The sequence below is a fragment of the Centrocercus urophasianus genome, unplaced genomic scaffold, assembly GCF_019232065.1.
Source record: "Centrocercus urophasianus isolate 14NV4802_14NV808 unplaced genomic scaffold, USGS_Curo_1.0 seq_13, whole genome shotgun sequence".
In the NCBI taxonomy this organism is placed as follows: domain Eukaryota; kingdom Metazoa; phylum Chordata; class Aves; order Galliformes; family Phasianidae; genus Centrocercus; species Centrocercus urophasianus.
The window spans coordinates 852,281-878,849 of record NW_024884475.1 but is presented as its reverse complement, the minus strand read 5'-3'; the positions used below and the strand labels follow the sequence as shown (position 1 = coordinate 878,849).

Below are 26,569 nucleotides of genomic sequence, written 5' to 3'. Positions count from 1 at the left end.
ATGGCGCTGCTCCGCGCCGCCGCGCTGCCCGCCGACGGCCCCCCGGCTTGGCTGCCCACCCACGTGCAGGTGACGGTGGTCCGGGCCCGGGGGCTGCGCTGTAAGGGCGGCGGCGGTGGGGGCAAAGCGGGCAGCAGCGACGCGTATACCATCATCCAGCTGGGCCGAGAGAAGTACTGCACTTCGGTGGCCGAGAAAAGCGGCGGCTGCCCCGAATGGAAGGAGGAATGCGCCTTCGAGCTGCCGCCCACCGAGCCCGGGGCTGAGGCCGCGTTGCTGCTCACCGTTATGCACCGCGCCCTGGTGGGCATGGACCGCTTTCTGGGCATGGCCCGGGTACCGCTGCGGGCTGCGGGGCTGCAGGGCAGGGCGGCCGAGGAGAGGTGAGCGGGGCGGAGCGGCTCCCTGAGCCGTAAAGGGGCTCCGCGTGGGCCCCCGAGAGGGTGTCTGGGGGGGGGGGGGAGGGGGGGTCTGTGTGAGGCTGTCACGGGGAATTGGGGGTCGTGGAGTTATTGTGTGCCTCGGGATGTGGCGTCTGTCGGGCTGTCATTGGGAATAGGGTGTCGTTGGGTCTGTGTGGATCACAAGAGGGGGTTGGAGGCATTGAGGATCCTGTGGTTCTATGATGTTCTATAGGATTCCGTGCTCTGGGAAGGTGTTTGTATGAGATGGGGTGTCACGGGGTCCGTTCGTTGGATATCACAAAGAATGGGACGTAATGGAGCCCTTATGCGGCTCGGGAAGGGTATGGGGTGTCGTGGGGTCTGCATGGGCCCTCATAAAGATGTCATAGGAAGCAGGGGTCTCTTCATACCCCCAGGAGGGGATTGCAGGAGATGGGCTGTCATGGGATTCACCTGGGCCCAGAAAAGGGCACTTGTAGGAAGTGGGGTGTCACAGGCTCTATGCGTGGTCCCTGAAGGGTGTCACAGGGAATATGGCATCGTGAGGTCCTTTTCTGCCCCAAAAAAGGAGATGAGGTGTTGTGGGGTTCGTGTGGGCCTTTGTAAGGCTGTCAGAGAGGATAAGATGTCATGAGGTCTCTTTGTGCACCAAGAGGGGAATTGTAGGAGATGGGTTGTTATTGAGTCTATGTATGGCCCCAGAAGGGTGTCGCAAAGAGTAGGGTTCCATGGGGCCTCATTGTGCCCCAAAAAGGCATTTGTAGGATATAGGGTGTCACGGGGGCCATAGAGCCCCAGTGGGTGTCATGGGGAATAGGATGTCACTGGGTCCGTGTGAGGTCTCTTCGTGCTTCCAGGAAGGGAGTTGCTAAAGATTGAGTGTCATTGGGTCCATTTGGGCTCCTGGAAGGGAGATGAGGGGTCACAGGGTCCACGCATGGCCTCACAAGGAATAGGACATCACAGAGTCCTTGCTTGCCCCTAAAAGGAGATGGGTGTCACAGGGTTCATTGATGTGGGCCCTCCTAAGGCTGTCGTGAAGTCCATGTGTGTCCCATGAGGGGGGTTGCAAAAGGTGGAGGTCTTAGAGGGTCCATGCATGGTCCCAGAAGTGTATTGCAAGGAATGGGGCATCGTGGAGCCCTTATGGGCCCCAATAAGAGTGTCACAGAGAACAGGGCATCACGGGGACCCTCTGTACCCCAAAAAAGGCCCCGTGGGCTCTGTCCCCCCATAATGCTGTGCCGTGGGTTTGTGGATTGCATGCTTTCCCCTGACTTCTTCCCAGCTGCAACCCACTCTTCCCAGCCCCAAAATGGGAATTGAGGGGACAGCCCTGGGGGCTGCCACTTGGCTGTTCCCCCCCCAGCATTAATTTTGCTTTGATTTCTATTAACCCTGGCTGGAAAACGAGCTCCAGATCTTCAGTTCTGCCCTAATGCAGAGCAGCACCGTGGCTCCCTGCAGCCAGGCTGTGCGTGGGGAGTGGCTGCGGGGTTTTGGGGTGCGAGGAGCTCGCAGGCTGCATCCCACATTGGCACAGCTGGGATTTGGGCAGATATCCCCAAAAATGGGGAATGCTGCAGCTTTGGGGCTGCAGTCCTTCTGGGTTGGGTGCTAAGGGGGGGGTCTTTCTTGCACCCCTTTGTTTGCAGGGCCCCATCTGCATCCCTTGCTTGGAGGCACAAAGCTGCTGCCAGCTTGAACGCAGCCCAGAGGAGAGGAGGAAAAAAAATCATACAAAAATAGAAAAAGCAACAAAGCAGGCCTTGGTTGTCAGCGTGGTGACCTTGCTCTCGTTTCACTGCTGATTTTTGTTGGGTGGAAACTTTGTCAGCAGTGCTTTTTCTTCGTGTTTTCAGCTCAGTGGAAAATGCGCCGTCCAACTTGGCCCCGTGTCACGGAGCGAGGCTGGGTGCGTCTGGCAGCATTTATCAGCTGAATGGCAACATGTTTGTCTGGGAGGGGAAAAGTCAGCTCTTGGTTTTGCCTAAGAGGGCTCTCGTGGACTTTTTGGGTGTCTCCTGGCCTTTTTTGGTATCCTTGGGCTTAACCCAAGCTAGAAAGCTTCGGGTTGGCAATGCGGCAGCAGCCGTGACTTGCAGTGCTTTTATTTTTAAGTCATGGCTTTAACCCTGTTGAGCTTTTCCTGCGTTGACTGTGATGGTGTGGATTTTTGGCTGGTGGGTGCCTGCAGGTTGGGATGCTCTCCGTGGGGAGTAGTTGGCTTTTATCATTTGTATCCACGTTTTGGACAAACAGGTCCCCTCCAGCCCTTTCTCTGTGCCTGGGTGGCACCCACCTTTCCTCTGGTTGCCAACGTCTTTGGTCAAAGCCCTCGAGCCAATGCAGGTTGGACCTTGCTGTGAATTTGGGATGGATTTGGGGTGATGAAAGAGACCTGCATGGGGTCTGTCACCTCTGTCCGTGGTTCTGTGTGCTGCTCAACAGATGGGGACCTTAAGGCAACCCCACTTGGAGGCAAGGGACAGTCCCCAAATCCACGCTGAGGCTCCATCGCAGTCTGTCCATCCCCAGCTGTAGGTCCTGGCCTTGAAGATGGTCTGGGAGGTGAGAAATGTGAAAGTGGGGTCTTGGGTTGGCCGAGGGTAATGGGATCTGCTCAGGTGTGGCAGGCTGTGACGAAATCCTTGTTTTGGTTCTCTGAGGGGTTGCTGCATCTCGGTCGCTTGGCCAACGCAGGAAGTGCTGTGCTGTGTTGAAATGCCTCAGGGCAATGGAAGGAGGGCGGTTCGTGCCCCACTGCTTGGGTTGGGGTGCTACCCAGGCTGCCCCTTCTCACCCTGATTGGATTTAGGATCAGGGAAGCAAGAAGGTTGGAGAAGGCCTCTAAGATCTCCAAGCCCAACCCCCAATCCATCCCACCGTGCCCACTGACCACATCCCTCAGTGCCACATCTCCATGGTTCTGGAGCACCTCCAGGGACGGTGACCCTGCCATCTCCCTGGCAAATTTAGGAGCTTCATTGCCCTGTTCTGTTCTGGGCTGGATGTTCTTTGCCCACCTCCATTTCCACACCCAGCCCTGTTGGCCATGTAGCACATTAGAGCTGCAGGTGCTGGGGTGTGAGCTCTCTTCAAGCTCAGGTTGTGTTTTGTTTTCTTTTCTTTTTTTAAAGATATTGATGTAGTTGGAATCCCCAACCTGGGTGAAGACTGGCACGTTGGCTCTGGACTCTTGGTGGCCCTCCCAAGGTCCCTCTGTCCCCTGACAGCCAAAGAACTGCAGGCACAGTCTCCTTCCTCCACTTTGCACTCATCTGTACAGCTCTCCCTGCCTCCAGCAATGGTTTTCCCCTGGCAGCTACAGGAAAAACCCATAGGAGGCCCTGAAAACACCGTAAACGTTCTTTGGCACCATCACTGAGTGCTCTGCTGGTGTGGGTTGTGGTCTGTATCACTGTTGCATGGGGTTTTCTAAGCAAGAGGAGTCCAAAAAGTCCTCAAATCCTTTCCTGCACATTTCTGCTGAGTGAAAGCAGCTTTAAAACCTTTGCTGGTGTCTCTTGTTGCTCCCCATGTCTTGTTGGAGCCTAGAGATACGTGCAAGCAACCATGAGGGTTGGCTTTCTTCATCAGGTCTTTGCAGCAGGGATGTGGGGTTGGAGTTTCTTCTCGTCTGAGCTGCTCCCTCAGTTCCTGAGCCTGGGGTGCTTTGAGTTGCATGGTTCTCCCTGCCAGCCCTTCTCTTTAGAAGAGGATTTACAGCAAATCACGCTCTTCTCTGCACCCGTTTCCACCTCCTGCTCAGCCAGTGCAGCAGGGAAACCTGCCGAGCAGCCCTGTGCCGTCACCCATGCTTTGCATCCCACCAAGCTGGGCCTCATTTTCTCCTTTTCTTTATGCATTTGAGGCTGGCAGAACAGGTCAGGGCGTATGGTGATCGTGGGCACAATGGTTTTTTGGCTCATCTACTGCTTGGATTTGCAAACCGTGGGAGCTCTGGAGCATAAGCAGTTAACGAGGGCTCTGCTGTCTCTTGCTGTTATTCTCTTCATTCATAAATGTTTCATGCTCCATTTTACAGCTCCTTGAATCTCCCCGCCCGTCCTCTTCCTAGGGTCAATGTGACACTGAGGGATGTGGTTAGTGGGCACAGTGGTGAGGGGTTGGTGGTTGGGGTCGGTGATCTTAGAAGTCTTCATCAACCTCTGTGATTCTGATGGGGGAAAACCTTTCATCTCATCTCTTTAAGCTGATTTGCAGTGAAGCTGCCTGTGGTTGTCCTCATGCCAGTGCTGCTGATAGCTCTTCTCCAGCCCTTGAGCCTGCCTTGCTCCTGTCTTTGTCCCCTCCGTGCCACCCTGCACCCTCAGCCCACCGACACGGGGCTGGAGTGGAAGCTTTGAGGCCTCTTAGAGGACCGTTTGTCAGGCTGAATTCAGTCTCCCGAGTTCCCTTCCTTCCTTCAGCCCGTGTTTATTTTCAAGCTGTGCTTTGAGCAGCTCACGGGGATCGCCGTGCAGAGCAGCCTGTCCAAAACCAACACCAAAGGAACCGACGCAGCAGAAAAGCTTCCCGGCACCAGTGGGGGAAGCTGCATCAAAACAAGGTCGGACTGCGAGCCCGGGGGGCTGTGCTGTTTTCCACCCTTTGCTTCTCTTCTTGATATGGAGCTTCCTCCATGCCTCTGTGCCGTTCCCCTTGTGGCCCCAATGGTGTCTTTTTCTGCAGACGTTTGGGGTTTCCCTGGGTTTCCTCTTCCTCACCTGCCCATCCCTGGCTCTCTGTTGAAGTTGTCACTAATTAAAGACCTCTCATTAGCAGGGCTGAGCTTGTTGCAGGGTGATTCAGCAGTAAATGAGAGGCGGAGAGGGTTCTGTCTGTCCCTTGCTCCGAGCTGCAGCTCAGGCAGGAGCTTCATTCCAGGTGAACCCCAAGTGCATCCCTAAAGCTGCGCCTTACTGAGTGGCTCCGGCACCCCAGGAAGCTCTGTGCAGCCTGCTGCTAGCAAAGCACCGGGTCCAGTCTGGGAGAGAAACTGGGAAGGCATTGCTGGAGGTACCCAAGGGGATGGCGATGGGTTGGGCGCTTCGGCTCAGCGCGTGGTTTGGTGCTGGTGGGGGTGCAGAAGGGACAGGAGACGCGGGGCTCTGTGGGATCTCTTCTCCACAGTCAGCTTTGCCTTTGCATTAAGGGACGGCTCCGTGTCTCCTCCGCTCCCATTTCCACCCCAGGGTGTGTTTTCCCTTTGCTCAGCACTTTCTGCCAGCAGATGGGGGGGAAACGCGTGCCCTGCGGGGGCCTCGAGCCACGGCAGCGCTTTGCGCTCCGCTCCCATCGATCTCAGCAGCAGCAGCAGAAAATAGCACTGTGCTCCTGCTGCCTTTTGGCAGCTCTCCTTGTCTCTTGGTGGAGGTGAGTGGGAGTGGAGCAGAGCCTTTGCATAAGCAAGGGGTTTTAGCCGTGCTGGATGGTGGGGACCCATGTGAGCACACGGGCGATGCTGATGGGTGTTTGGTGTTTGCTTGTTTGGCTTCCCGAGAGCCCGGCGGGGCCCCAACTGTTTCCCCTTTGTGGGGCATCTGCGTGGAGTTCTGTTTGTGATTTCCTCTCTCAGCCCTGTGCTGGGCAGGCTGCTGCCTCCTCCCATGCATGCCACTGGAGCTGGGTGTCTCTGTAGCCACTGGGATGCTCGTTTTAATTTTGCATAGAATCGTTAAGGTTGGAGAAGGCCTCTGAGATCCCCAACCCATCTCACCTTGCCCTCTGACCCTCAGTGCCACAGCCCCACAGTTCTGGAGCACCTCCAAGGATGGTGACCTCACCACTCCTGGGCAGCTGTGCCACTGCCTGCCCGCTCTTCTGGACAATAAATGTTTCCTGATTCCCAGCCTGGCTCTCCCCTTGTGCAAGGATGAAGCCATTCACCTCCTTCCAGGGAGCTCTGAGGTCCCCTCTGAGCCTCCTCTTCTCCAGACTGAGCCATCCCAGCTCCCTCAGTGTAGAATCACAGCATGGGTTGGGTTGGGGACCTTAAAGCCCATCCAGTTCCAACTATGGGCAGGGACTCCTCCCATGGACCAGGTGCCCAAAGCCCATCCAGCCTGGCCTTGAGTCCCTCCAGGGATGGAGCATCCACAACTCCTCCTCCCCTCTGCAAATCTTGGAGGTCTTTTCCAACCGTGACGATTCTATGAAATCCCTCTTGGGGTGGGCATAAGAGCAAACAGGCCCATCAGCAGCTTGTGTTCTTCTTTAAACCCATCCCGATCCTGCTCTGGGTGCATTTGTAGCTTCACTGGAATTGATTTAAATGAAAAGAACAGCAGCCATGAGACGTGGAGAGACGTGATCCACCCAAATACTCATCTCCTGAACTTTGAGCCCTGCCTAAAAATAGCACATCTCCCTTTTTGGGGTGCAGTCCTGACCTGTTGGGTGCTGGGAACCCCACGCAGCTCCTTCATCCGGTGCCAGCCTGGGCAGAGGCTGTTCTGGAATGGACACTTTTAGAAGCAGAGCAGGTTTAGAGCTTGTTCATTTGAAGGCATCATTACCGAGCAGCCAAATTAATTGTAATGAGTGCGGTGTGGTAAGTGGGGGATGCTGTGAGCGTGTCCATGTGAGATGGGGTTTTACATCTCATCATCCTCAGATGCCTTTCCCCATGTTAATTCATCCCAAGTTCTCCCTCTCTGTTTTCCCCATGGGGTGATGATGTCAGATACGAAACCTGCTCGTGAAGTTTTCTCCCATTCCAGGAGTCAGCCACAAATCTGCTTTTTCCTTATCTTCCTGCATTCCTGGAACCAGGAAATCTTTGAGGTCCCTTCCAACTCAAACCATTCTCTGATTTTTTTTTTTCAAGCCTAACGCTTGGGTGCTGAGAATTGTTCCCCATTTATGAGAGTGGACAGAATGGGCTCAAAGCCTGTGCCCAGCAAAGTCATGGGCGCTCCTCAGTGGCTCCTGAATGGGGAATTGAGGACGTGGTTTGGATTTCCTCCTCGCTCCTATGATTTCAGCAGGGTTACACCCGTCTCCAACGCTTCACATTTTCCTCCCCTTGTTTTTTCCTTTCTGGTGACTTTGCTCTTCTAAGCAAACTCTTTTAACAGCCTAAAACACGGCAGGGATTTTTTAGTGGTTGGGAAATCAGTTGGAAATTATTAGAACACCTCTAAAAATGCCTTCCTGCTCCTGTTGTTGTTGCAGATCCCCAGGCTGGGTGTTGGGGCCATCGGAGCTGTCTCACCCTGCGCTGCTCTGACATTCTGGGTGGAAATCTTGGCTTAGACCAAGCAGGTCTCCATGTTGTTTTGCAGCCTGCTGATAATTTACAGTGCTGTTATCTGGGGCCCCAGGGAGCTCATCCTATCCTGTGAAGGGAAGGGTGCTGGGTCCGCGGTGCGAGGCGGTTATTTCAGGAAGAGATGCTTCCCTTCTGGCCCAGCGCTGTGCTGCCCCGTCTGAACCTGCTGCTGTGGGGAATTAGGGAAGTGGAATGTAGAAATGAGTTCCTCTGGGTGTTTCTTGCTTTCGTTTGCACCATTTGTTTCAGCTAGCAACAGGCAACAGCCCTCTGCCATCCTGCAGCACGGCTCTGTGCCCGGGTGCCCTTTGAGTTGTGGGTCCCTGGAGGTGCCCAAGGCTGTGGATGGGACCATGGGCAGCCTGATCTGGTGGGGGCACTCAGTCCATGGCAGGAGTGGGGCTGTGGGGCTTTGGAGTCCCTTCCAACCCGACCGTTGTGTGATTCTGTGATCCTCTGCCATCACTGGAATCGTTGTTTTAATGAATACCATGGATTCATGAGGGTTGGAAATGGCCTCTAAGTTCATCAAGTCCAATCATCAGTCCATCCCCACAGTGCTCACCAGCTATGTCCCTGAGTGCCATCCACCTCCAGGGATGCTGACTCCTCCAGCTCCCTGAGCAGCCTGTTCCAATGCCTGAGAAGAAAATGTTTCCAATTAACCTGAAATCAAATATTTCCTAATATCCAACTATTGAGCTCCTTTGCTATGACAGTGCAGACTCCCATATGAGAGGATGGATTCTGACTCACCGACTCTCAAATATTGCAAAACCCATCACAAAGCACTGATGGAGAGCCCTCTCCTCATCTTTTCTCTGTCTTCAGGTGGCACAAGCTGCACTCCAAGCCCGGCAAGAAGGAGAAGGAACGTGGTGAGATCCAGGTGAGCATCCAGTTCACACGCAACAACCTCACGGCCAGCATGTTCGACCTGTCCATGAAGGACAAACCGCGGTCACCCTTCGGCAAGCTGAAGGACAAGATGAAGGGCAAGAAGAAGTACGACCTGGAGTCGGCCTCTGCCATCATCCCCAGCAGCGTGGGCGCGCTCGACATGGAGGACGATTACGACGTCGGCGGCAAGAAGTCCAAAGTGAAGGGCTTCTTCCTGAAGAACAAGCTGCGCAAGTCGTCCCTAACGCAGTCCAACACCTCGCTGGGATCCGACAGCACCGTCTCATCAGCCAGCCTGGGCATGGCCACCAGCGGCCCCGAGGTAACCAGGTCCCCCAGCAGACACAGCAGTCTGTCCACGGAGCGCTCCGGTAAGAGGATGGTGGCGTTAATCCCACCCGTTTGACCTTTCTTTTCTGTTTTTTGAAGGGGTTGTGGGGGCTCTCTTGCAAATTTCTTCACTGATTGCTTACCTAAGAGGCGGTGTCCTACACGAACCCTCTGAGATCTGCCTGCCTGCCAAGAACGGGGGGGAAAACATCCAAGATTTGGCTTTGAATGCCAAGGCTGCGTGCAGACAGCCCTGCTTGGCTGCTTTGCACCACTGTGGGGTGTAGGGGTGACTTGGGGCTGTTTCTCCTCTGCTCTACAAGAGCAGGTGGCAAAGAGCAGCTCCTTGTGCCTAATGAGCCGCCTCCGGCTCAGGGGCAGAGCTGGGGCAGGGGCAGAGCTGGAGCAGGGACCGCTTGCTGGTGATTAAAGCAATCCCAGCTCTTGGCGCTGGCAGAGCGATGATTTGCAAACAAAAAAGGCTCTTGTCAAGAATTAATTCTCGCCGTCCCTTGAAAACAAAATCTATCATTACATGGTTTAATTGGCTGGAGACTGCCAATTCCCGGATGGGGCGGGAGTCCCAGGGTACCGAGCACTGGGATGTGCTGAAAACTTCATCAGGAGAGAGAAGAGGGAGGAATGGCACGGACCTTCCTTACTGCACCACACAGCAGCCCAAGGGCCTGTCTGTGATTTTCGGCTTCTTTTGGCCAGATCCCTGCGTTCATTGTAGCCCTCAGACCCTCTCTGACAGTGGTTTTCACCTTACTGCTTTCTGGATCTTGAAGAGATGTGCTTGGGGAGATGTACGGCCTTGTAGAGCCGCATGCTTTATGACCTGTGCTTTATCTCCCTCTTAATTTAATTATAGTTGAGTAGAGCCTGGGAGGGGAAAAGCTGGTGTAATTCTGCAGCTCTCATCAGTGTTTTTTAGTAGGTGAAGCTTGCTGTGCCCATTACACAGCTGGCCTCACCCAGCCTTGTGCTTTCTCCCTGCAGTGAAGGACTTTTTACCTTCTCCGAAGCTGACCCACAAGAGAGCGTTCAGTGACGACGTCTCCCAGGTCAGCCCTGTCCTGGAGCCGAAAGCAATCCACAGCCTGAAGCCAAAGACAGATCCCGTGTCCCGCTCCTCCCTCTGCATCAATGGGAGCCACGTGTACAGTGATGAGCCCACCCTGAGGAGCCCCGTGCCCACCCCGCAGGGCTCCACTCCGCTGCCTGTCCCCAAAAGGCCAGAGGAGGGTTTTGGCTTCATCCCGATCCACGCCGACCCCCACGAGGTGCCCTGGGGGGCCGGCAGCTTGGAGAGGACGCAGCAAAGGGACGAGATGAGATTCATCCCCTCTCCTCCCAGCTTGGTTTTGCAGGAAGAGCTCAAGGTGTCCACCAAAGCCGTGACCCTCAGCAACCACCTGGGCAGAGCCAGGATGGAAGAAAACAGCCGCCTGGAGAACAAGCCGACCCAGGTGGCAGCACCCATGGTCTTCTCTGCAGAGGTGACGAAGGAGAAGCAACCCGAGGAAATGAGGAAAGAAGAGAAGAAAACAAAGGGCGGGCTGTTCCACAAGAGTGATGCGGGGAGCAGGGGCCAGGGGGAGAAAACCGGAGCCTCGCACGGCCCTGCAGCAGTGGGAGATGACAGGAGCAAGGCTGGAGGCTGGTTTGGTTCCAAGGAGCCCAAAGACTCCCCCCAGAAACCCAGGTCAGTGAAATGGGGCTGTGGGCACCCAGCTGTTCTCCAGCTGCCCAGTGCTGCCCAGATGAGATGAGAGCAGGGGAAATGCCTCCTCGACCCTGCACTTGTAAAAGGGAGGGTGCTTCATCCTGGATCCTCCCAAACCCACTGTGCTTATCCTTAACCATGGCTTGTGAAGGGGAGGTGTATCCCTGTGCAGAGGTGCAGCTCCACGTGCCTTGGTGTGCAGTGGGAATGGGCTGTGCTGCGATGCAGGCACTCACCAGGAGCGCAGTGCAGGGTTTCATTGCTCAGGGAGAGGGAGAACACGAGGCTGTAAGAGCCAGCAGTCTGCCTGGATCCAGAAGGTTCTTTTGTTGTAGGGATTTCCTCATCTGGGCTGACTTTAACCTAATTTATGAAGCAGAAGGATTTTCATTCAGCCTAAGCCTTCTTTAACGAAGAGGTCTTTCAGGCTTCTTCTACGTAATGGGATCCGTGTGTGAGCTCTGCTGCTGGTAAAGTGCTCAGATGTGAGCCAACAGAGTCACTGCCTTCACCCACAAAGATTCAGGGTCGTCAGAGTACCCAAGGTTTGCTTAGGCTCTGCTTTTTGGATGCCTCTTTGCAGGCTTCTCCATACAGCTCTTCTGCCTTGTAAGGAGAAGCCTGGATGAGCCACCAGCTGTGTGTTTTGGTGCTCAGGATAGGATTTCCTTTGAAACAATACATTCTGGAAGGAAGAGATTCCCAGGGGATCCTTCTGGGATCTTCTGAAGTCTGAATGGGCTTTAATTGCACTTGGCAATTTTAAGATGGGGAGTAATGAGCTGAAAGTGTAACGAGGGAGACTGAAATGAGACATAAGGAGAAGTCTCTGATGGGGAGCATTAAGCCCCAGCGCTGTGGGATTTGGTGTAGCAGTGGATGAGCACCTTTGGGCAGCACTGCAGAAGCTGTTGGCTCAGCTCTTGGCCCAGGCTGGGAGGTGGATGCCCATTAGTTCCTCTTTTTGGAACTTTCTTTCTTGATCATTCAATTCTATGGGATTCTGTGATTTTTTTAGGATCTTGTGGATCTTGAGCTCCTTCAAACCAGCGATTCCAACATCATTTCTCATTCTGATCGTGAAGAACTCGTACTTCTTTTACTTCATTCTCCTTCCTTACACCGGGAGACCTCACAGACCGATTCAGCTCGAAGCTGTTGAGAGGTTGATTGCATCTCGATGGCTGAAATCTGTATCTCAATAATCAGATGCATATTCCCTCCCAAGCGTGCTGCTGAAAAGCCAGCAGCGCTTATCTGCTTATCATCTGGAGGAGAAGCAAGGCTGCTACTCATTTACCCGCATAACTTCTGAGTCTGAGGATGGATTAACCTTTGCTTTGTAGAGCAGAGCAGCTCCGAATTCGTGGTGGGAGCGGGAGGTGGGTGCTGTCTGCTCTTGGAGACCTGAAGGAAAGGCTCTGTGGGGTTTGCTGTGCTTCAGGTGACATGCTCAAGGGTTGTGTGCAAGGAAGAAGCTCAGCAGGCTTATTTGAGGCAAGGCCTGGGGCGAAAACAATCCCTTCCCATATTTTCAGGCTTTCCTACAATGTTATCAGAGCACCGCAGGTCCTGCTGCCTCCGGCGTGAGTTGGGATGATAAAATGGGGCTGCATCTCATGCTTGGCAAGAGGCAGAAAAGAGCCTGTTTGCATGTTAAAGCCCTTCCAAGGCTAAAGCCTTTTCCTTCTGTCATTGCTTTCAGGGGAGGAAAGCATAAAACTGTTGCCTGCTGTGGTTGTTGCTGGTCCTGTGTGGCCAGCAGTGAGGCTGAAAACTAAAATCCATCTTGGGAGCCATTAGGGTTGCCCTTGCAAGGGTGAAGAATGGCTCTTATAGCACCTGTGCCTGCTTGTTGCACCTGGTACCCACATCCTACCTCTGCTTCTCACAGAATGGCTTGGGTTGGAAGGGACCTCAGGGACCATGAAGCTCCAACCCCTCTACCACAGGCAGGGCCACCAACCTCCACGTTTAATACCAGACCAGGCTGCCCAGGGCCCCATCCAACCTGCCTTCTTTTCGTTATTGTTATCTGTATGGTTTGGGAGGCAAATCCATATAAAGTAGGGCCTGTCCCCATCTTGTTCAGGATGAGGGGACAGCTGTGTGCATGACAGAGGTGAGGACAGATGGAAAACAGTGTGGTTCCTTCTAGGATAAGAACCCGACCTGTGCATTTCCTATTGAAAAGCTCCACTTGCACATCACCTCCAGGCCCTCCCAGCCTCCCACCTCATACAAACATGTCCTGGGTTGCAATGCTCATCTCTTCCCAGCCCCAAATCCTGCCATGCTGGAGTCCCCCAGGAAGGACCTTACATAGGATGCCTGAATTATCCACGGAAATCCTGGCCTGATGTCTTCCCATCCACCTCTCCTAGGACGCAGGGGTGGGATTTTCCATCAGCCCCAGCTCTTCACCTCGGTGTGCTGCGGATTCGATCCTCCCACATCAAACAGGCTGTTTCCAGGCGACTTTCCATCAGGCAGTTGCTCAGTCATATTTTTTATTTTTTATTTTTTTTCTTTTCCCTTTTGTCGTCATTCTGCTGGGAGGCTAAAATGCGCCTGTGAAGTGCTGCCAGCAAAATAAATGAGGGCAGGAAGGTACCCGCTATTTATTTTGGCTGGCGGAGCTGCGTGCAGGGATCTGGGAGGAGGAGGAGGAGGAGGAGGGTGAGTCAGCATTTCATTGCAGCAGAGATCCTCCATCCAAGCGGAGGTTTCCCTCTAGAGGAGCACAACGTCCTCAGCCCCTTCGCTGAGCGCTTCCAGCATCCCTGGGGGAATGAAGCAGTGGGATTTGAGGGGGGTGGGTTTGTGGGGGGGGAGGGCAGGGGTGCTAAACAGGAGGGGATGCTCACCCCGAGGACAGAGGTTGGGTTGGAGAATCAAGCCAGGTGATTAAAATCAAGAAGGACGTGAGCTCTGCTTTTGTGCCTTCAGGCCGGCGCCTTACAGGATGGTGTCACTGCCAACATGGAGGTGCTGCAGTTCTCCTGCACCGCAGCCAGAAGCTGCGTCCCTTCTGCTTTGCTTCCTCCAGCTAGGGATGGATGCTCACACCTCTTGTGCCCCGAGGCACAGCTCAGCCTGCTTTGCTGGGTGCTGGCATCCGTGTGTAGGCTGGGGGACAGCTGCAGGCTGCCAAATGGGACGTCCCCATGTACCAATGGGCCCAGCGTGGGCTTGGAGAGACTGTGGAGCTCCTCCTCCACCTGTGCAGGTGGGGATCTGGTGGGCTAGGGTAGGAATTTCTCCAGCCAGACTTCTGGCAGCTGTCAAGGTTGTTAGCGGTGAGCGCTCATTAGGAGCCTCAAGCTGATTAATGCCCTGTAGAGACTTCATGCTAGAAGGCAGCAGGGCTGCTTGGATCAGCTGTGGGTTGCTCCTTCTAAACACTGGTTAAGCAGAATGATGGATGAGGGTTCTTAATCTGGACTGAACCATTAATGTGAGCATGAGCAAGGAGCAAACAGGAGTAGGTCAGGATTGTGTGCTGCCCAGCGTCGCCTCGAGGTCTTGTTTGTGGCTTAGGGTCTACATAACAAATTCCTAAGCTGGGGCAGCAGCTCCCAAAATCACTGTGAGAGTCATGGGAAAGATGGAAAGGTGTAGGAGTTGGTTTGTTGCGTGCCAGCAGACAGACAAACGCCCTTCAAATGCTGTCTGAGCACAAAACTGACACAGCTGTAGGTGGATGATGGTGTTTGTTAATGTTTGCCTCAAGGTGGCATTTTTGTGCTTTAAAATACTTTAAAAATCTTTTTGTGACAAAACCATCTGTAATAACAAGCAAAAATAGTCCATGCAGCTTTGCCGTTGGCCATGATCTTCTGGTGGTGCTGCCTGTGATCCCTTCCAACTTGGGTCAAGCAGGCTGGAGCCTGAGGGCTGCTCACTCCCTGTACGTGTTGGCAAAGCAATTGCTTCATTTGTTCTGAGCTCAGCTTTGATCAGCCAGCACTGGGCATATCGGTGTCTGCATTTCTCCAAGCTAAAGTGGGGTCTCTCTGAAGCCCTGCCATGAAGTGAAGCATGATCCAGAGCTGGCAGGGGTAAGTCATGGGGAGGAGGTTCAGGGGGAGGGAATGCTGCTATTGGAGTTGGGTATTAGGGAAGGGGTCTGACCCAGACGGTGGTGGTCACGGCTGGAGCTCAGGGAGCATTGGGATACTGCTCTCAGCCATAGGGTTTGGGTGGTGCTGTGTAGAGCCAGGGGTTGGTGGTCCTTGTGGTTCCCTTCCAACCTGGTTATTCGATGGTAAGATGGCCAGCCCTGGTCTGGCAACAGGCATTGGCAGAGAAGGTCACAAAAGAAAGACAGGTAAATGTGGTCCCTCTTGGAAAAGCAGCGAAGGACTGGAGCCCAGCCTGGGGCAAGGTGAGGAGACATCTGCAGGAGGGGGCTGATATCCAGAGATTTGGAAGGCTCACTCTTGGGTGTTCTTACCCCAGCTGCTCCTCACATGCAGGGAAACTCACAGAACTGAACCAAGTCCTTGGGCTGCAGGAGGTAGAGAAACCTCTCAGACTCCTGAGGCTTAGGGCTTGCTAAGGCAGAAAGGGGAAGTTTGGAGGACAGTTGGAGAAGGGCTGCCCTTTCCTTTTTGTAGTGCATGCCCTTTCCATGCATTGACTCCATAATCATTGCTCTGCCTAACAAGAGAGACGAGTATGTATCTATCATTGCATTGCTTTGAATCAAAGCGTTTGTGGTGTGTGTGGTGTATGCTTACAGCACTGTCACAGCATTAACCAGGAGGACTGTTTTGTCTTCCCTCCACAGCCTGGAAGTGTCTCCTCAGGTAGAAACCAGCTCAGATGCTCCTTCTCATTTTCCTTCCCGCTCCCCTGCCCGGTTCCCTGCTGCTGCTGTAGCCCATCTTGCTCGCATGCTGAGCCCTAACCTCCCTCCTGCTACCGGAGACAGTCAGCCCGGATGCTTGTCCCCTACCAACCCATTCCTCAACTCCCTGCAGAGCAATCCCTTCTTTGAGGACCTCCTCGCTGACCAGGTACTAAATTCTCCTTCACCTACTCACTTTTTCTCTAGTTTCCCGTCTGAGCCGCATGCTTCAACAGAGGTCGCTGGGAGCTTGTGTTCCTCTGAGGATTGCAGTCCCTCTGCCTCCCTAAGACTTAAAGATCCGGAGGGAGAATCTCCAGCCAAAAGCGTTGGTGTCCCCGTGCCCGAAACCACTCCTCCGTCCCATGCAGACCCTCCTCCTCCTCCAGATGAGGAACCCGCCGCCTCTCCTCCTCCCCTCTCAGAGTGGGATGAGACCTTCGATGCCTTTGCCACCAGCAGGCTCAGACCAGAACCGAAGAAGGAGGACTTCTTTGCTTCGGTGGCGGCGGAGGGCATGGCTTTCATCGACGATCCCGATGCCGCCAGCCCCACGGAACGGTCAGCTGAACCAGATCCCGAGGAGGGGACAAAGCGCTTTGAAAAGGCCGAGCCGCAAATCAGCAGCGAAATGCCCCCAGCGCTGCGATCTTGGACGAATTTCTCTGGTTTGGATGTTGGGGCAAACCTGGTGAGCACAACCCAGGAAGCGACTGTGATAGAGGATGTGCTGAGCCCCGTGTCCGCAGGGTCGGCGGCGAGGAGGAGGAAGAGCAGCACGCCGATGGTTTGGGCCGCCTCGCTGTCGTCTGGAAATCCAGGGGAAAAGGAGGCTTCCACCCTGCTGGGTGCTGATAATTGTGCTGGGGAGGAGCGGGACAGTAATGAGGAGGAAACCTCGAGTGTAGGGGAGAATGGCTGGATGACCATTGCCACCGAAACTGCGCCCGATCCTTCTGAGAGCACCCAGAGCATTGGCCAGGGCAGCGTGTTTGGGCAGCGGCCCTTCCACGGCGAGGGCACCTTTGAAACAAAAAGTACTCCTCATGTCCTTCCCCGAAGCACCTTCAGCTCTGAAAACACAGCAGAAACAATATCGGGCAGCAATGTGGCTGCTGTACCCCCACGGGTACTGCAGGACATGGCAGCAGGGTGCTTCCCCGTGGCTCCAGGTGTGGGGAAGGAGCTGCGGGATGATGGCGGGGAGATGTTTGACATCAGGAGCTCGGTGTACCGGCTGCAGGCCAGCATGCGGCTGGAAGCTGGCGAGGGCCATGTGAAGATGGGCTCTGATGCTGTCCTCACAATGTGGACGGGTGTGCGAGGGAAGGAGGAGGTCATGCCACCTCCCAAACCTCCGCGGTGGTTTGCGGCCGTGTGTGGCAGAGGGGAGGATGAGAACAATGCTAGTGACACAACGGCAAGGCAGCGAGGTGGGGAGGAGCAGCAGGAAGGTGAGGAGGGCCGGGAGCAACCACGGAGCCATCCGAGCGGTGACACAGCTGTCCCAGCACCTCACATGGCTGTGCGTGAGGATGCTGCTGACGTGGAGGCCGGAGGGGACGCTTTAGGAGAAGAGCCACTGGAGATGAATGGGACAGATGCGGCCGAACACTTTGAGACCTGTCCCTCCAGGTTCTCCGTGGATGAGCTCACCCCATCGGGTGCTGCAGGGAGCTGGAGTCAGCCGGCTTTGTCTCCTGTGTCACAGCTCAGCCTCAGCGCAGAGCCATCAATAGCCCCAGAGCAGGAGGAATGCCCTGAGGAGCTTGGTGTGTCGCCCAGGCCGGACTCAGGCCAACCCGAGACCTTCTGGACTGCACTGGAGGAGCAGGAGGCATTGGGCCGCCCGCACAGGTTAGCGCCGGAGCAGGACCAGGGTGAGGGGCCGGCGGTGGGCTGTCCCCATCGGGCAGAGCAGGGCTGGCCGCCTGCAGGGATAGACTTCAAGAAGGCGGAGTTCTGGAAGCCAGATAGAACGGAGGAGAGGAGCGAGCAGGATGCTGCAAGCCCAGGCAATCCCTTTGCTCTGGCAGTCAGCCCTATTGCCCCCGCAAATCCCTTTGTGGAAAAGCCAGCAAGCACCCTTCCCGTCCAGGCTGTGCTGCCTGAAAGGTTCGCTCAGGGCTTCAGCTCCCCCCAGCTCCATGGGGAAGCCCTTCAACAAGGCTTCCAGCCCACTAACCCCCCAGGGGACCCGCTAGGCAATCCTTCCCTGCATGACAGCCAGCCCTTGGCCTTCTCCACCCCTTTCCCCGCGGCTGTGACTAACCCCGAGCAGTTTGATTTCCCCTCCCCTGCCGTGACCAGCCATGCCGCAGCCCAGCCCTGCCCTTTGCCGCAGTCCGGTGACACACAAGCTTCAGCACTCGTGGTTTTGCCCAGGGAGACACAGCCAGCTGAGAAGCCCTTTTTCCAGCAGACGACCAGGTGAGCGCTCCGGGGAAGGTGTGAAGGGTGTGTATTTGGTAGAGGCTTAACCCTGTCTCCCTTCTGCTCTGATCAGGGACCTCAGCTCTGGCCGTGCTGGCTCTGAGGAGGATGCTCTGCACTGTGCCGAAGGTCCTCTCCTCACCTTCCCATGCTGAATGGTAACTGTGCTCCCTGAGAGTCCTGCCTGGGCAGCTGGAAGCCTTGGCTCTCTTGGATCACAGTGGGGAAGAGCCACTGGTGTCCCCTCTTAACTCTAAATGAGGGTAAAAGGTTTGACACATCCAAGATCTGCCCCAGGGAGAACCCAGCCGTGACAAAATTGCATCCAGTGCTAAACTTTGGCTGCATCATCTTCCCTGTGCTTGCAAAATAGGTGCCTCTTCCATGGCTGCCAGGAGAGCTTCCAGCTGTTAATGCTCTCGTGAGTCCCCTCGTGGCATGTGCACAGCTATTCCCTTCCCTTTTCATTAATTCAGCTTTGGTTTCTTTCTTTGTTTTTTCAACAACCACCAGGTACTAAAAACTTTCTTCTCTCTGTAGCCAAAAGTTTCACCAGGGCGGTGTCAAAACGCCATTCTCCATTCCATTCTGCCAAGGTGCCCCTGGGACTTCACCTCCAGGGTGATGGCAAGGAAACGTTATGGTGGTGGGTCAGAAGAAAGAAAGGTTTATTTCCTCCTTCCAGGTCCATCTTTTGCTGTAGGAATGCAGTGAAGCAAAGAAGCAGTGTTTAGGGCATGGCGTGTGGTAACTCTGTGTACTCTGATTCCTTTTACTGAGTCAGGTTTTTTAATCCTTCTTAACTGGGTTATTCATTCTCTGACAGATAACCTTGGTCAAAATCTGCAGATAGCCAGATCATTGTTAATGTTTCATGGAAAGAGAAGTGTCCTGCTATCCCAAAGGGTAAAATTAGGCAACGAGCAGAGTGTAATCCCAGGATTCTCTGTAAGTAGAGTCATAGAATCATTAAAGGTTGGAAAAGACCTCTAGGATGACCAAGTCCAACTGTCAGCCTGTCACCACCATGCCTACTTTTGGACTGTGCATCCACCCAAGGCCTGGCTGGCTTGTGGGAAGGAAGTGGGCTTGGATCTAAGAGCTGGTCATCACTTAAGTGCTGGCCTTTGTCGTGTGACATGTCTGACAAGTCCTGGAACATCTCTGCTCTGGTTCCTCTACGTGTGAAATGTGGTTGCTTTGGATACCTGCTGCTGGGATTCAAGGACCTTGGAAGAGTTACTGTTGTATCTGTGGAAGGCACTGAATCATGAAATCATAAGATCCCTAAGGTTGGAAAAGACCTCTAAGATCCCAAGTCCAACCCCAGTCCATCCCACGGTGCCCATAACCACGTCCCTCAGTGCCACATCCCCACAGTTCTGGGACACCCCCAGGGATGGTGACCCCCCCCCCTTCACTCCCTTGCAGCTGTGTCAGTGCCTGACCGCTTTTTTGGAGAAGATATTTTTCCTAATATCCAACCTGAGCCTCTTGGGGAGGTGCCAGTAATTGTCATGGGGGCATAGAGGCAAGGTGAAGAAGAAAAGGACCTGGGGGTGTTGGTTGATGCTCAGCTGTGAACATGAGCCCACAGTGAGCCCAGGTGGCCGAGAGGGCCAACGGCATCCTGGCCTGCATTAGAAATAGCGTGGCCAGCAGAGCAGGGAGGTGAGCATCCCCTGTACTCAGCTCTGGCGAGGCTGCACCTCAAGTGCTGTGTTCAGTTTTGGGCTCCTCACTGCAAAAAAGACATTGAGGCCCTGGAATGTGCCCTGAAAAGGGCAGTGAAACTGGTGAGGGTCAGGAGCACAAACCTTATGAGGAGCCGCTGAGGGAGCTGGGATTGTTCAGTGTAGAGAAGAGGAGGCTCAGGGGAGACCTCACTGCATTCCACAACTTCCTAAAGGGAGGCTGTGATGAGGAGGGGTTTGGCCTCTTCTCCTAGGCAACGAACAGGACCCGAGGAAATGACTGCAAGTTGTACCAGAGGAGGTTTAGGTTAGACATAAGGAAGAACTGTTTCTCTCAGGGGGTGCTCAGGCACTGCAATGGCTGCCCAGGGGAGGTGGTGGAGTCGCCGTCCCTGGCAGCGTTCAGGAGGCGTCTGGATGAGGAGCTACAAGATCTGGTTTAGTGCTTGTGGTGGCAGTGGTGATGGGAGGACAGCTGGAGTGGATGATCTTGTAGGTCATTTCCAACCTTATGATTCTATGATTCTATGTGGAAGGGCCATTTTTCTGGTCCCCATGACGGCACTTTGCTAGATGCATCTCCTGCTAGAACAGCCAGTGGCACGTAGGAAAAGATTTGGCATGAAAGAAGTGGAAGGAAAAAAGGAAGGCTTCAAACCTAGAGCAGGCTAAAAGGTTTAGCTGGGACAGAAGTGTTGTTCTCCTCCATCAGATAAAGAAGGAGCTGGTGTGTGATGAACTGTGGTGGGTTTATGTGGCAGGGTTGGGAGCAGTGCTGGTCCTGAGGTCATATCACTGCCATGCGCAGTGAGAGGGCAGCAGAATTGTCTTTGTCTCAAAATGAGGTTTTAGGTGAAATCGTGTGCCAGTCTTTGCAATTTGAATGTAGTTCTTGTGGAGAGCTCAGTGTCAGAGAGTGGTTTGCCACATCCAGAAATAGACTGGGGATAGTTCATCCCCTTTCCTTCTGTAAGGCCCTTCTGCAAGCAGGGCTGGCCCCCAGGTGCTGCGTGCTGCATCTGCCCTGCATTTGCCCTTTGTTGCCTTGCTGTCTGTGAGAAGCATTTTAATAGGAAGATAAAAGGACTTAATTCCTAAGCTGCTGTAGAGAAATTCCCCCCTGATTTTTACTACACTCAGCAGTCACCTTGGGAGCATCACTGGGAGCAGTGCTGTGACACAGCAAGGTTTGCTCAGGAGATGGGTGGAAGGAGAAGTGCCAGGGCTGTGCCTCCTTCATCTGGGAGATGTTTCATCTCAAAGGCATGAATTTTCATCGTAGATCTACGGTCACTTGGAGGCACAGTGGTGGATTGAGCAGTCTGCTGGTGTGAGCGATTAATTCTGCTTTCAAGTTGGCAGCCATCAGCTGGTGGATGGAAGGAGGTTCGGTGTCTCAGCGCATCCATCTGGACTTTGTGCATCTGGGTGCCTCCTGCGCAGGGTATCGGAGCTGGTTGGTACTGCTGTCCTCTCTGAAAAGGGAAGCAGGAGAGAGGCATTGTTGTTTTAGATATGAAGAAAACTTCTCCCTGCCCGCATGATGGGGAGGTTGCACATCCTCATCTGTCACTGCTAGCAAGGCACAAGGATGCCAGCCTTGGACTTGGGCCATCCAGCTGATGCTGTATGCAGTGCTTCTACCTCTGTCCGGTCAGCTTGGAGTGGGGCTCAGAGCCACTGCTCTGCTTTAGGAACTGCGGACACGTGGTTACAGCACAAGCTGGGCTTTAGAGAGATCTGTCAGCCTGGATGGCAGCTCATGGATCAAGTGAGTGTTCTTCCTTCCACTGATTCCTGAAGTCCTTGAGTGTGAATAGAGGCTGTGCTTGCCTTTTTTTCTTCAGAGCTGAGCTCCTGTGAGCACAGCATCTCTTTCCCCTGCAGTGGTTCTGCACGAGAAGCCTTCCCAGGGTGCCCGCTGCACCTGATGAGCGTCGAGGCTTCGTGGAGATCTTGATCGCATTTTAAGGTCTTTCAGTACAGCATGCAGCTCCTGCAGGAAGGTAGCATCAGGTCACTTCTCTTTCCATCATGCTGAAAAGCACTCCTGGCAGCCAGGAGTTTCGACCCACAGCACTCTTGGCGTGGCCTGAGCAGCACAGCATGTGTATGGGGCTTTTGAGCCCCTTGGACACGTGCTTGGTTGAGGTACTGTGACTGTGCAGATCCCATCTCTGGCTGGTTACCGTGCAAGGCGTTGTTTCTTCTCTCTGTGGAGAAAGCAGTTTTTGAGCAATGCAAACACAATTTAACTACGTGAAGCTGACTGAATTTGATAAGTGGGTCCCAAACCCCTAAAAGCCATAGGGACAGCCAATTGCTTTAAAGCTTAGCAGGGCATTAATTATCCAACCTTGTTCTCCTCAGTCCTCACCCGGTGAAACCCATCAGTGCTGCAGTGCAGGAGGTCTCCAGTGAGAAGAAGCAGCAGAACAAATCCAGCTTGACCACAGCGCTGAGCAATGGCCTGGAGAAGCTGAAAACAGTCACCACGGGCAGCGTTCAGCCTGTGGCCCCCTCGTCACACCTGGAGAAAACAGACCCAAAGAAGGTAAAGGTAGGAGCCAATTGCTGGGTGAGGGCTGGCTTCCCACCTGCTCGTGAGGTTGGAGGTGGAGACAAAATGGTGGTGGAGGATGTGGGATGGGGTCTTGCCATAGGGTGACCAAGCTCCCCAGGGCTTTCATCCTGAGGGATCTTTTAGCACTTAATTCCATTCTTTCCCTGTCATCTTGGCTGGAGGACTGGGTAAGCAGCTAATGGCAGGTCTTGTTATGGCAGGCCAGTGGGTTCTGTTGTCTCTGTGCCTTTAGCTTTCAGCTGTTGAGATTTGGTGAAATGGTTTTTGGGGAGACCCTGTTTATTAATCTACTTTGTGGGAGGGCTCTGTGGTCACCTCTAGCTCCATGGAGTGCATCCAGGCTGCAGTGGCTGCATGTCTGGACAGTTGTTCCCTCTCCCAGGTTTTTGTGCAACGAAGTGGCCACGTGGGAAAGCTGCTTTGTAATGCAGGATGTTCTGGGTTTATCAGGTGGGATTTGGAGGCAACAGATGTAGTAAGCACTGAATGCTTTGGTATTTGGTGCATTGCTGCACCTTGCAAATGCTGACAGGAGTGAAGGGAGCAGTGCTTTTCATTCGACTTGCTGAACGTTCTCCTTGGTTTCTGCTGCAGGATCCCAACGTGTTGGACCAATCAGCCAAGTATTATCATTTGACCCACGATGAACTCATCCAGCTCCTACTGCAGAGAGAGAAGGAGCTGAGTAAGAAGGAGGAGCACATCCAGGAACTGGAGAACTACATTGACCAGCTGCTGGTGCGCATCATGGAGCAGTCTCCCACGCTCCTCCAGATCCCGCTGGGGGAAGCCAAGACCAAGTAACCTCCAGGCAGAGACCAGCATCACTTGCCTAAAGCACTTCCAGTAAACACGCTGCAAACATCCCTGCACTCCCCCCTCCTCTTAAAGAGGGCTTCTCCAGTGGCTTCTGTTCGCAGAGATAAGCAGGAATGGTTATCTGCTCCTTCCCAACCTAAGCTTATTCCAGCTCTGGCTCCAGGGAACTGTAGGGTGGTGGGCTGTCATCCACCCTATGGGGAGGAGCAGAGCCTTCCTCAGGAAGCAGATGCTTCCTGAGGTTCCTGTCATAACCAAGTAGCATCTTCTCAGGCACTCATCCAATACCAATGCTTTAAGTGGTCCATGAACATCTGGGAGCTGGAAACCAGGCACCTCGCCCTTGTCTTCATCCTGCTACTGCTGCTCTTCTGCCTACACTCTTCCACAGGCTCTTCTCTGAAATGGTGTGCTCTGGCTGATGGGCAGCGTTAAACTGGCTGACAAAATCGGGGATGCCTAAATTCAGTAGGAGTCTACCAGCACGTTACTGTCCAGTAAGTCTGCTCAGCAGGGCAGCTGGGGAAGGGGCTGCTGCTGGATGCCTCCTTCCCTTCCTGCCCCGTATGTTGCACCCACAAAGGAAGGCTCTGAACAGCTGACTCCTCTTTGTGTCAGTACCCGGTGCAGTAAGAGGCAGTACACAAAGCCACAGTGCTGCAGTCAGAGGCTGCAAAGACTCAAGCCAACATCACTGCCTGATTGTGAGCTGTGCTGGTTCCTTCTCTGCATGCAGGCAGGGTTGTGACGCTGCCTTAGAGACCCAGCCCGAAACTGAACTCGTAGAGAAGGGCCGGTGATGGTTTGTGCACCATCAGTGCTGCAGGAGATCTTGCACGGCACCCAACCCATCACCAGGTGGGCTGTGCCTGGGATACTCCTGTATGCAGAAACCACAGCTGGATTTTCTGATCAGTATTATACTTCCTCTTTTCTGCACCGGCAAGAATTGCTTTCCACTGGCAGCCCCCTGTAGTTGACTTTGTGTTGTCATTATCAATGCAACAGGAAAGCGCCATACAGACCGAAGCTAGTGTGCAAAGAAGGATGTCTGGCTGCCCAGCCACCTCTATGCATGATGTCCCATTAGGTCAGACATCCACCAAACACAAATGCAAACCACATTCTGTGAAAGCTAGCAATCCAGTAATCAGCGTGGATCACTTTCAAGTCAGTATTAGTGCCAGAACAGCTAAAATTAATTGTATCACACCTCACGCCAGCATCAGGTCTCTGGCAGCTTGGGCCCACCCTTAGAAATGCTAGGCCAGCTCTCTCGGGAGTTGACTGCTTCTTGCTACCTTGGAGTGACTGTATGAAGGCCTCTGTGTTGCTTGATGTAATAGATGGTGCTGGTGTGGGGTTGCTGGGCGCTGCTCCCGGCCACGTTGCAGCACAGCGCAGCTTCTGGTTTGGAGGTGCTGGGGGAGGGCATATAAACCTCTCCTTGTGTCAGTGTTTTGGCTGGAAGGTGCCCGTGCAGGCAGAGGATCAGCTGGTGTGGGACTTGAGCTGTATCAGCACGTAGGGCATCTTCTCTCTGCTGCAGATATCCAAAAGTTACAGGATTTATTTTAAACCTTTGTGTTCTTTTCTCCTTCCTTACTTCAACTTAACACCATGACTGAGAAATTGTGCCTTTTGCAATAGAACAATGCCAGTTCCCTATGAGAAAAGGCTCTGAAATTCAATTCTCAGCTGACACAGCTTGGCCAGCTTCCTGTTCTGCTTGCCTGCTAATTTGAACTAGGTGAGTCTATGTTTTAAAGCAGTCAGCAGAGCCTTCCCATCCCTATGGGCAAAATTTGTTTTGGTCTTTGACAGAAGTGCTGCGTGGAGAGCTCCATGATATGGCAGATGTAGATAGAGGAGGTGATAATGAGGGAAGGTGTGGCAGATATTACAAGACCAGATGCAGCTGGATAAAGGCACTATTGGGTCACACTCAAAGCCTGAGGCTGACAAAAGTAAGAGGTATCAGCTTAAAAGGAGATTTGGCATCTCTGCTAGTGACAATATTCGGTCATGTCTAGCTTGCAGACTGTTGTATTAACAGGAGGATTTGTTGTCCTGGAAGATAGCAGCCATGAGCCATTAGTTCCCACCTGTGCTTGTCCCTAATAGGGAACTAATTGGGGTTTTGCACCTCTCTACCTGCATCTTTATGTTCCTCCTCCCTCTGTGTGTCTCAGATGAAAGGAACTTCAATTTCTGGTGTGAGATGTGTGTCCTGCAGTGGCCATCCTGGCTCGCTGCTGCCTGACAATCAGCTGTTTCCTTGGGTTTCAGTGACAGGCATTACAGGTGCTCCCCACACACAAGTGCCAAGCTCACTACACCTCCCCATCTCTCCTCCTCCTCTTCCATTGCATCTAACCGCCTCCGTATGCCCCTCTCTGCCTTAGGTGGCTCTGCCTCTTCTCCCAAAGCTTGAATGTTTTGCACTTTATATCTTGAAGTTGATCTCAGAGCTCCAGAGGGCCGTGTCAGGACCCCTTCAGCAATACGTGCTTCTTTCTGCCGCCTGCGGCTCACGGGGCTATGGAGAGAAGCAAGTGGTGGGGAGCCAAGGCTGCTATCACGTTTCATGTCTGTCAGAGCGTTTGGAAGTCCAGAGGTACCTATAAATGTTTAGGAGAAGGCATCTGAAAGGTGCTTTTGCCTTTTCTTTGTTTCTCCACCTCACTACTCTGAGAATGTTCCTCTCCCCACCCTCCCCAGTTTTTATTCTCTGCGGTAAAGCAAGCGTTTTACACCACTCACAGTGCTGTAGCCAGAGTGTGTAACCAGAGGACTTAGCTGCTTTGAAGAATAACTGGGGGAAATGTTGTCCAGTTACGTTCCAAATCCATGCTTAGTGATTATCTTCCAAAGGGAGGTGAGCAGCACTGCTCTCTGTGCAGGGCAGCACCCAGAGCTGCACTGCTCTGTGCAGAATGAGCAGACAGAAGGATGTGAAGGAAGCTGCCTGGGCCAGCAGCAGCTTTTGGTGGGTTCTGTTTTAAACACAGCCACAGCAATAATTCTGTCTTTTGCCTTTTCCACCCTTTTCTGTCCTTCTCTTTCCACGTTCAGACTGTTTGGGTTTTCTGCAGGGCACTGTTGCTCTCATCTGCTCTGCTTTTGTTGTCAGCCCGCAACTGGCTTTCTTGCTGTTAAAGAACTCTGGCCAAGTGATTGATTTTTGTCTTTGCTGCCTCTTCTGTCCCAAAAAGATGGGACAGAAGAGCAGCTGAGGTATATCCTTAAACTGGAACAAACCTGAAGGGATGTGGATGCCGAAGTGTGATGTAGACCCAGCCATATGCCTTGTCTGTGAAGGAACAGCTGTGTCATAAACGTGGGGTGGAAAACCACCCCAAAACCAGAGAGCTCAGTGTTTGGGGGTTTTGGAGTTGTTGATTCCCTGTACTTCGCGTACGCGGGAGGTGGGTTCTGTGTGTTTCATGTTTTAATAGTTTGCAACTAATGTTTATAAAGAGAGCTTGTTATTTACATTTTAAGCACTTTAAAAAAAAAAAAAATAAAAGTTGTTCAAGCTGTTCCTA

At 53.5% G+C, this 26,569-nt stretch overlaps 1 protein-coding gene across 8 annotated transcripts; it reads left to right on the top strand.

Annotated features, from left to right (window-relative positions):
* Positions 1-26,569, top strand: RAB11FIP5 (RAB11 family interacting protein 5). 8 transcript variants are annotated; one of them, XM_042812164.1, is made up of 6 exons: positions 1-383; positions 8,512-8,951; positions 9,913-10,618; positions 15,699-17,348; positions 21,989-22,178; positions 22,797-26,569. In XM_042812164.1, exons 1-6 carry the CDS (start codon positions 1-3, stop codon positions 23,004-23,006), a joined length of 3,579 nt encoding a protein of 1,192 aa, XP_042668098.1. In that variant the 3' UTR covers positions 23,007-26,569. The 8 variants fall into 8 exon arrangements, 7 of the variants coding, with proteins under 7 accessions (XP_042668098.1, XP_042668097.1, XP_042668096.1 ...); XM_042812163.1 differs by having other exon boundaries at positions 15,432-17,348; positions 21,989-22,172; XM_042812162.1 differs by having other exon boundaries at positions 15,432-17,348.

Bases quoted from the DNA above. Each gene is read 5' to 3' on its own strand.
- RAB11FIP5 (XM_042812162.1), top strand. From the start codon at position 1: ATGGCGCTGCTCCGCGCCGCCGCGCTGCCCGCCGACGGCCCCCCGGCT. The intron at 17,349-21,988 runs GTTAGCGCCGGA...TGTTCTCCTCAG, and splicing joins GCATTGGGCCGCCCGCACAG to TCCTCACCCGGTGAAACCCA. The intron at 22,179-22,796 runs GTAGGAGCCAAT...TTTCTGCTGCAG, and splicing joins CAGACCCAAAGAAGGTAAAG to GATCCCAACGTGTTGGACCA.